The following is a 10421-nucleotide window of genomic DNA, read 5'->3' as shown; positions in this document are numbered from 1 at the left end:
GGACAACCAGCAATTTTGTAGTGTGGGATTGTCTTTGATGATGTAATCCTCTGTGTGACAAATAACCCTAGTTGACTGTGAGGAAACTCCCACAGTCTAAGAAACTGCTCAGAAATCTGTAGGGAAAAAAATGGTGGCAAAGTGAAAAAGCCCCTGTCCTTTTCACTGTCCTCTTTCCTTCAGCTGATTTAATGCCCCTGGGGCCTAATTTGTTTTTCATTATAGATACAAACACACAAGAGGGCTTCAGCATCCCACAACTGCACGGCCAATTGCACAGCAAGATTCTGTTCTTAAACGTCTTCTTATGCTATGTTCGTATGTAACACTAACAATCACATTTTATTTCCCCTCATCCACCTTGACTGAGGCAGCAAAAGGGTAAACAGCAAATGCTGCTGTGAATATCCATCCAAAATGGTAATTATGGCATCATTATATTCGCTGTTTTACTTGTCATGTACCATTAGAAGGTAACAAGATCATTGTCAGTCAAAGATTGTGGAGATAATTAGAGCATCTATAGGGTAGCAGGAAATCAAATTGGTGCTGGTACCCATCAATGCTGAAGAGCTGAACATAATTAGAGGGAAAATATGCAAAGGCTGGGATGAATAAAGCCCCAGGGATTAAATACCACGACTGATCTGGAAGTCTGACTCCTCCGCTGACATTGCAGATGGCAGTGGGAAAATAAGTGACAACAGAAAGCAGTGAGGTCTGTCAGGGACAGCAAACCGTCAACACTGATACTGAGCCTGAGAATTGCCTGACTTTAAAACAGTTATTTACCATTTTTTCCAGTCCACTGGCTTTTCTTCAAATTATTTTTCCCAGTCTGGGACACAGTATTAACGTTCAGAGAGAGTGGGCTTTTATTCAGGAGGTCCCTGCTCGGCCCATCATGAGCTTTCCGAGCCTACAAGCTGGTTCCCCCAAACCAGGAGTCTTCTGTGCCCCACTTTTGCAGCCCACTGTGGAGCTGCGGAGTCCACAGTACCCTCCCAGCACAACACAAAGCCCCCATTTCTGTTCACTTCCCTTTCTAATTCCGAGTCGGCAGCCACCTGCATCCTGCTAACCTGGACTGCTTTTGCTTTTTCCAGTAAAGACACACACACCAATCCAAACAGCAGTTCATCAGGTTGACACAAAAAAATTTAACAATGTTTTACACTCTGAAAAAACTTAACAGGTCTTAGCGAATGAGGGAGCAGTCTGCAAGTTGATTATATGGCTCTGCCATATAATCCAAGGAGACACAAAGCCAAGACATGAGCAAGTATCTGGAGGGTCTTATGTGACATACGACTGAGTCCACAGACTGAAATGCAAAGGAACAAACAGCAGACTATTGTCAAAGGCTGTTTTGAAGTAGGCCTGAGACACCAAGGGCTTTTGCTAACTTGGCCCACATGTACATCATCTATGAAATCCAGGAGTACCTGCCCATGACTTGCAAAATTTTGCTTAGACATTACCAAAAAAAATCCACAACTGACTATGTGCAAATGCTTCCAGAAACTACTTGGTGGGTCACTAACTGAGGTGGGGTGGCCAGCCACGGTGGGTCAGCCTTCTGTTCTCACCTGGGCTGGGTTCAAGGTGGTCCTTTACAAAAGCCCGGTTTCACAAGTATGGCTTCTTCCCTAAGGTAAGGATGGCCATCTAACACAAACAAGCAGCTAGAAGCTTAGTTCACATTTTTTAATAACATGGCACAGTTTACATTACACAAGAAGGCTCCGCCGATGAGAACATGCTGGAGAGTCAGTCGCTGCACTTTCTTCTCACACAGGACCTAGAAAGGACTTTATTACATACAGGATTAACAGCAAAAAGGTCTGTATAGAACAATCTCTTTACAATACTAAAATCTACCACTACCGTTCCAGTGTACATATTCCTTGGATTTTTTTTCTTTTTAGTTGTCTTAAAAAAAAAGAAAAAGCACTGCACAACATTTGGAGTTCACAAAAATCTGAAGCTCACAACTAAACCTTCAGTTTACTACTAAAATAGATCTCTCTGCTTATTAGAAACAATGGCCTGTAGTTAACTTTTTTTTTTTTGCAAAAACAGGATAACAACATCAGATAGCACTTTAATATACTAGAAGACCAAATGGAACTAATTTTATTTCATACATATATTTTACAGTCCAGTAGACAAGATATATTGTATTTCTCTGCTAGTAAAGTCATATTCTCTCCAAATATGTAGACAAGAGGCTTAATGTATTATATAAAAGTATTATGAAGAAACATTAAGATTGATGCAAACTTAAAAACACACGCACACACAAGACTTTGTCTCTGCCACCTTTCACCCTCTGCAACTCCCCATGGCTCCACCATGTAGGCCTGTGAAGCTATTCCCAGACTTTACCAACTGGAACATGAGTCACATTAGGAAAAGTGCACCTTAACTTCATCAGCTATTGAATACGGTGAAAACATATCCATCATCTGAGAAAACTTGAAGCTTTCTTTCAGGATCTGTTTGGGTATAATTAAACCTCATTACAAAATGAGAGGGTGTATACAGATATGAAATAGGACACACTAAAAAACATATGGCTCCCACAATGAGGTGTGTGTGAAATTACGTTATGGTGACAAGATGCTGGCGACCTGTTTGTGTCCCCTGATTTTGGCATCTGACAACACCCCTCCTCCCTGGCACTGGCTGCCTGCATCCTCGTTCCCTTGATGGGGCTGCACTCCCCCAAGAGCCCACAGCAGCAGCTTCAGATGCAAAGTTTCAGCCTGGGGTCCACTTTGAAAATAGGATGTTTCTCCGTTTGAAAAAAACAAGCAAGGAAAAGAGAGTCCTATCACATAAGCGCTTGTTCAGGGAAAATATGACCTTAAGTATGTTGTAAATGGGTTTGAAAAGGCTCCTTTGAATTAGGTGGGCTTTTGTGAAAAGCCCTAACATTCATTGCATAGTTGAAGGGTTTAGCTGTCTATAACAATATATGGGAACACAGCCACAGCCGACTGTGTTCACTGAGATTAAGTTTGCAAATAGCACATTTTAAGAAGTATTAATGTATTATGTTACTTAATCTTTATCTATTTACATTTGTACAAAGTAAAGCTTTCATCTTACCCTTTTGCATATATGAACCATTAGCTCATGAAGCAATCTTTTTTTTTTTTTTTACATAACTATGTACATGGCCTTCCCTCCTCATCTGACAGAGGTTTGCCCAGTGGGCTGTGGGGACGGGTGTTTGATTCTGCTTTCCCCGATAATCACCAAACTGGTGTGTGCTGTCATCTTCACTGTTTTGGTTCAAATCAAAAGTTTTATACGTGAAACCAAAAGAGTCGGAGACATGAGAACATATGACTTACCTAAAAGATCTGAAAAATTTCAACATATAATATACAAAACATTTCAAAATCTGCACTGAGCCTGTACATTTTTTACAAGGGGAGGCGTGGGGCTTCTGCCCCCTGTCCAGGAGAACGGTTCGTTCTCTCCCCCACGCTCCAAAGCACGCCGGCTGTTGCTGTGGGGTTTCTTCCTCCTCTGTGTCCTGATCTCCTTACCGGGCTTCGATATCCTTCAGCGTGTGGGAAGGGGGCCTCTCCCGCATCTCCGCAGACAGAGGAGTAGTCCTGCGGGGGGAGACGGGGCGCCCCCCCAGTGTAGAGATGAGCGGTGGGGGCGCGCTCAGCGCCGCTGTGGGTGGGGTCTTGTTGAGGAGCCCGTTCTGGTGCCCCGACGGGGGGCTGATTCTGGGGTAGTGCATGCTGGGCAGGCCAGGGGCGAGGAGGCTGGGGTGGGGCAGGTGTCCGTCGAGGGAGGCGGGGTGCACAGAGTGGAGCCGCGTGTGCTCGTAGTCCTCCCGGAGCATGTGCAGGCGCTCCCTCTCGTCCAGGTGTGCCCCTCGCTCGTGCTCCCGCCGCGGGTCCACAGACAGCGGGTGGGGGTGGTGATGGTGGTAATCGTGAGGCTCCCGGTCCCGGAAGGAGCGCTCAGCTTCATACAGCCGGGGGGTCGAGAGGCGGTGGAGAGGGTCGTTCCTGAGCAGAAAGTCCCTGCCCAGCGGGTCTCTCCTGTGAATGTCAAGTTCTCGGTAGGGATCCCTCAGAGGGTCCCGGATGGGGTCCCAGTGGAAAGAAGGATACGGGAACCGCTCACCGCCCGGGATGGGGCTGATGCCCATGAAAGGCGTCATCATGCGAGTCCTGTCCAGGCCGCTGATGCTGTTCATGGGGTGAATGCCTGTCACCCCCACCGTCATGGGCATCGAGGCCAGGGGCCCGGGGTGCACGCTGGATGAGGAGCTCGGAGGCAGTGGCTCCGAAGGCCGGTGGTTCTGGGCGGCCTCTGGGGGCAGGTCATGGTCTTCCTTGCGCTCTTCCTTCACCTTGACCTCTGAGCTCTTCTTGGGGTTCTCGTAGGCTGGCTCACCCTTGCGCGGCTCAGCCTCGCGGCTGGAGGTGCTGTTGGGCCTGGCGCTCTCCACGACGGGTGTACGCACGTATGGTGACGGCCCCCGGGCCAGCTGCTTGGCCTCCTCACCCACGGCTCGGCCCTCGTGGCCGTGGCCATCCTTCTCGGGCGGGTGGCTCTCCTTTGCCTTGTGCTCGTCGGCGGTCAGGTCCTTCCGGGATTCCGAGTGGTCTCTCTCCCTCTCTTTGGGTTTGTCTTTCTCGCGAGCCTCAGTGTTCAAATGACCCCTGATCTGTTCGGCAGAGCTGCGGTTATGTCCCAGGGCGCTCACTGGGAGGGCGGGTGCTGGTGAAGGGTGGCTGGAGTGTCTTTTCTCAACGCTTTCCCTGAGGAAGGAAGAGGGGAACAGGGAGGCCAATGAAGCGGGCTTGTCGGCCTGGCGGGGGGCTGCCGATGAAATGGCAGTGTGAAAAGGACAGGCTCGGGCATGGATCCCACGGCTGGGGAGGCAGTCAGATGTGCCCTTCCTGTGGCAAAACCAGCCGCTCTGACCTTACGTAGATCTTAGAGGAATCTTTACGGGGTGAAGTGCTAGGGATGAGAGTGAGTGGGAGACCCTGCCAGGAACAATCCTCTCTGCACATGAGAGTCGAGACCACAGAAGAAGAGCTTCCCACAGCTTACATGGGCCACTGTGGCCGGAGAGTCAAGTGACGCCCCAAACAGCCCCATCTAGGTTCTCGGGATCTCTTACTGTTATGAATAGTTTTAAGAGCCCAGATGCAAATACAACCTTCCTCCCAACACTGCAGCACACAGCCAGGGGGAGGAAGACTAGCGAGAAGGTTATGGGGGCTTCCCTCTCCTGGCATCAGAGTGAAGGGACACAGACACAGAGCATCTCCAAGACGCCGGACGTGAGGGGGTGTGGAGGAAGCCAGAACCTCAGGACTCCGGGCCGCGAGGAATGCTCTTTTGCATTAGGAAGGACAAGGAGTCCAAACTCTGATGAGAAGACAGATGGAGGAAGCCAGTAGGAAAGGCGGTCGGGAGACACAAAACCTCATGGGGCAAATTGGGAACAATTTAAAGAGCATATGTGAATGGAAATATGAAAGAAGAAATGGAGGGACCTGCATTGGATGGGGCAGAGGAGCAGAGCAAATGCAATGCAGCAGGAATGACAGCAGGGTAAAACCAGAGTTCATGCTGAGAACCGGGGAGTCTGGGGCAGCCCTGAGGCAGACTTGGTGACGGGGAGGAGAGAAGCAGGACAGGGGCAAGGGTGGCCACGGTGAGAGGACTACAGAAGTTTCCTCTATAAACTTGGTTTCTAGCCAACACGAAGTCTATGAAGAAGTGCATCTTGGAAAGGCAGGGATGAAGAAGAGTGTATTGTATTAAGTTTCCTGGCTTTCGTCCAAAAGGCCATTTGACTCTACCAAGAATAATGTGCAAAGGTTAGCTGCCACAGCTTATTTGCCTCGACTGACTGTCCAAAGAGAGCTCCTGGCGAGGATATGCCCGCTTCGGGGGCAGCTCACTGGGGTGACTTACAGCTTGGAGCTCAGAGTCAGCAACAGCCCTCCAACTGCGTATGACTTTTATCATACTGTCCTGAAGGAAACTGTCTTTTTCTTTTGTAAGAAAGAAATCAGTTGGCACGATGGCCTGCGATGAACATCTCCTAATCTGCTACATTTAGAGTCTGCGAATCTTTTTTATCACTAGGAAATGCACACATACACACACACATGCATACAATATACACAGTAAAGAAAACTAGAGATTTGGATCATATTTGAGACTTATGTACCAAAAAGAAAGTGTTACTCAGTATTTTCTATCAAGCTCATCTTGTGTACTTATCAGTTTGTTCACAATGAAAATAGTCTAAAGAATGAAATAAAAAGGGATCCTTTGTCAAGAATGCTTATAACATTCTCCAGAAAAAATACTACGACACTTTCTTCCTTAAGGCTACTTCTGCTTGAGGCATGAACTACCAAGTACAGAGATAAAAATGGTTAGTAAAATTTTAATTGTCCTCTGGCAAAACAAAACCCAACCCAAAAATACTTGACATTTCTCTCCATCTAAGTTAGCAAAATTTTATTAGTCATCTGTGAGCCCAGGATTTGAGTTTGAACAAAATTTGAGAAAAATATGGTGAGACAATGCAAACATGGCTTTCTAAAAGAAAACAAAAAGAGAGAGAAAAACCTATGGATGGTTTCATGGACTGCACAAACTTGAAAGCAAATATGGTGTTGATTCATGCTGTGTGTGTTCGGTCCAAAGGTCCGACTCCCTGCCCCTCAGAGGAAGATGTATATCTGGAGAAACTAATGCTCACAGGGACTGTGGAGGTTCAGTGTGGAGGTGCTTCTGGGTCAGGAATCTCTCGCTACACTACGAGTGGACCCTACAGTCACAGTGCCCTGTTGGGCCTGGGCGCTGGCTGCCTGTGAGCAGCAGGTACGCGCCAGCTGGAGCTCGAGGCTGGGACAGGGAGGGTGACGGCCAAAGTCGGCACAGAGCGGGCTCCCCGGGTGGGACTCGAGAGCAGGTTCTTTCCGTACCTTTCTTTGTCATCTTTACTAACAGAGGCGTCTCGTTTATCTACATCTCTATCTCTGTCATGAGCTGCAGCGGACGCGCTACGCTCCAGCTCGCCTGGCTTCAGCCATGGCGGAGGGGTCGGGAACGACGGAGGTGTTCGGTGCAGCCGGTTCCAGGGTTCGTGAGGGTTGCTAAAGTTCTGCACACTGGGGCCATCCTTGTGGCCGAACATTGAGTTGGGTGCTGAAATGGTGAAGTGGAGAACAAAAAGGTTTAAGAGAAATTATATAATCTGCCGTAATGAAGGTACTTACCAAAAAACTTCTAACAGCATTCAGAGTTAAAATGAATACATATTATTGGGAGCTGGAAAAGGAAAGGAGATCAACAGATTCATTAGAGGAACTCTTGTCCTACACTGGAGAAGCAGCTCACAGCTGTTTTTTTTTTTTTAATCTTTTCTTTAACCAAAGGCAAAGGGGTGAAAGGGGGTGGGTTAAAAAGGATAACCTAATGACACCTTTCTGGTGCATGCGGAAGTCCCGAGCGAATGTGCAGAGGGTATATAACCTGATGGTGTGACCCAGCCTGATGACGTTAATTCCGGGTGGAACTCCTGGTTATCCCCACCCACAGCCGTGCTATGACTGCTACTCTTCCCACAGCTTCAGCAAGCTGCGACAGGTGTCATTAGAGACCAGACAGGGCCTTGCCCTAAACAGATACTAGGAGGAACTGGGATGGTACGCTCAGAGCTGCATTTTCGGTCTCCTATATCCAGAGGACAAGCTATATTGATGGCATGGAAGGAAAGGAACATTTGGTGACTAAATAATGACTGGAACATGAGCCCAGTGGACAACACTTCTCCTATTCAGATACTTTTTAGTAGAAGAAAATGACGTGGTCCTTCCAGATTATGGTTATGGAATGCTACTGTCTCCCTGATATTCTTCACCGAGTTTTTTCATTCCCACTAACACCAAAGGCAAGATGAGATTTAAAAGTTCATGTCACTTCTAATGGGTGCTGTCAATAAAGTTTCGGATAGTAGAGATGGAGTATGGATGCCACGAGCGTAAACAACTTCCTGAGTTCAATCAACATTTCCTTCCCTGGCCACAGTGGGCTAGCTCTTAAAACACTGGCTTTGATGCAAACACACACTTGTACCTAACTCCATTGTTGAGGTCTACTTTTGCAATGATAGGACCCAAATTAGCCTCCTGAGAGCCTAATTTCCTTTCATCTAAAAAGATCTTGAGCCATAGACAGATAAGAGGAAATAAACAGTCCAAGGCAGATTTTAAGAAGTTAAAAGGTACTCACTAACTGAAGGATTCCCAAGTCCCCCGAAGGCATTGCCACCAACTGCTGCCAGGCCGGTGAATGTAGATGGACGATTAAAAGGCTCTGCAAACAAGATGGGGAAGGCAGGCTCTGTCAAGTGAGGAACATGAGCGCTTCCTGGAGGTGGGGTAAGTGATGTGGGAAGCTGGCCCTCTCTATGCTCAGACCTGATCTCACCCACTTCTACCAGATCACACAAAAAGTGTTCACTGCACTTGCATCTGGGTATTGGGTTAGCACAGTATTTATAAGAGATATTTTTCCACAACTGCATTTTGCCCATTCCTCTTCTGCTGGGTGGGGCACATCACTCAAGCCATGATGTTCTCTAAGATGCCTCCCTGCACTGTCTCCCCGTTATGAAATTCTGAAGGCACACGTGTTACACACCCTGCCCTGTGTGCACCATCGCCTGCATCTGCTTGTACACTTGCAGAAAATATCCAAAAACTGAAGGTTACTGATAGAGCATGCACCCTCACTAGGAAGAAATATATTAACAGGGAAGTGAAATGTGAAGTGATTAAAAAATAACAGGGACTGTCTCTTTGTAACATCATCTTGTCTTTCTTTCCACTTCCCGGAGGTGCCCTTAAACATGGGGCAAGAGTTCAGCATCTTCTTCCCGTGGCAGAGACAGGCTGGTGTAAACATGGATTCCCTGAGTACAAGGCATGGCTTCACCTACTGCATCAGAGCACTACAGACAGAGCCACTCCTGAGCACACAGACCTACTACTTTAAGAATGTGGTATAAGAGGAGCCAAAATCAGATGGCAGGCACTCGAAGTTCTACGAGGACACCATCGTCTCCCTAAGTCATCTGTAAGGGATCTAGGACCATGGCCAACTTGCTGGGAAGAGCAGAGCACAGGAAACAAAGGTATTCTGAAACATACATCATTTCTTGTCCTGAGGGGCAACTCACCCAGGTGAGCAGCAGGGTTAAGGAAGTTGCTGTGATGAGGAGGCGGCCCGAAAGGGGTTCCAGTTGGGTGTGCAGCACCTAGTAGTCAAACATGAGGGAATTAGATTGCACCAGAAGCCAATCTCTGGCATGCAGCAGGCTCCTAGTTGCCTAAGGGCCACTGAGAAAATGAGACCATATATTAAAGTAAGGATGCAGATAAAGTCCACCCAGGCAATATCCCAGGAAACAAAATGTTGTGAGGAAGTAGAAAATAAATCACGCTCTTTCCTTCTTCCAAGTTGGGCTGGCCACCACCAAAAAAAGACATTTCATTTTACTGACTCTGACACACAGTGTAATAAACAATGAAAAATACAATGGGGTGGTGGGAGAGTCTATAACCAAATAAACTTGGAAAAATGCCAAGTTAAAAAATGTGAAGCAAGATTCTTTACAGATGGACTACCTGGAGCTACTGGTATATGTTCCTGGGCTCACTGATTCTCTAGCAGGAGAACACTTGGTCATGGAATACTGTCATCACAGAGCATCTCAAGGGGCACGTCTTTCACTTTGAGTAGCACCAATCCGGAAATTACATCTTAGGGTCCCTGGATTTGGAGCAGCTGTCATGAGGTGGCCTATCGGGGCCTGTACTGTTTTGGGTCCCTGTAGAATCCCTTTTCCTGAAGAACGTGTCAGTAGGCATGACGGCACTTAAGGACCCTTTAAGGCCTGATCCTGACTCTCACCACTATTGAGTTACAGTAGTTTATGGGAGATAAATCTTCCAATATCTCCCAGTCTTCCGTGCCAGGAGGACGTAGTTTATTCACATGTTTTTGGACACCAACAATCTTTTACAAGTGACTCTTATTTGCCTGCCAGGGACTCAGTTCTAATAAGTGGCCTTACTTCCCTTGGTTTTCCCTTTGTGCACATTCCTCCTTTACTTTACAATTTGCCGTAAACAGTATGCATTTCTTTCAGATGCTGCAAATCCTATTCTTGAAGGAATCTGGGAAAGGAAAGAGGGAAGAAGGGACATAGAGTGTGTGCATGTGAGTTATGGAAGGACACTATTTCTAAAAAATGAGGGCATCAAAATAGCTTGTTAATATGCAGCTGAGAGTTGAGGTGGTGAGCTCTCTGGGAGGCAGGCTTGGCTCTAGTCTTCCAAGGAAGCCCA

The 10421-nt window shown here is 47.2% G+C and overlaps 1 protein-coding gene across 4 annotated transcripts in view; it reads right to left on the bottom strand.

Annotated features, from left to right (window-relative positions):
* Positions 1–1692: 1692 nt before the first annotated feature.
* The window catches only part of AUTS2 (activator of transcription and developmental regulator AUTS2), a 1201476-nt gene continuing 1192747 nt past the window's right edge, over positions 1693–10421 (bottom strand). For all 4 annotated transcript variants that reach the window (XM_073215214.1, XM_073215215.1, XM_073215216.1 and 1 more), the window contains 4 exons: positions 9251–9328; positions 8302–8385; positions 6993–7215; positions 1693–4796 (listed from right to left, as the gene is read on the bottom strand). In XM_073215214.1, the coding sequence (XP_073071315.1) occupies positions 3557–4796; positions 6993–7215; positions 8302–8385; positions 9251–9328 (1625 nt within the window). In that variant the 3' untranslated portion in view covers positions 1693–3556. The remainder of the gene's footprint in view (positions 4797–6992; positions 7216–8301; positions 8386–9250; positions 9329–10421) is intronic.

This window comes from Manis javanica, chromosome 10 (genome assembly GCF_040802235.1).
Source record: "Manis javanica isolate MJ-LG chromosome 10, MJ_LKY, whole genome shotgun sequence".
Taxonomy (NCBI): domain Eukaryota; kingdom Metazoa; phylum Chordata; class Mammalia; order Pholidota; family Manidae; genus Manis; species Manis javanica.
This window is presented reverse-complemented; position numbering and strand designations above follow the sequence as displayed.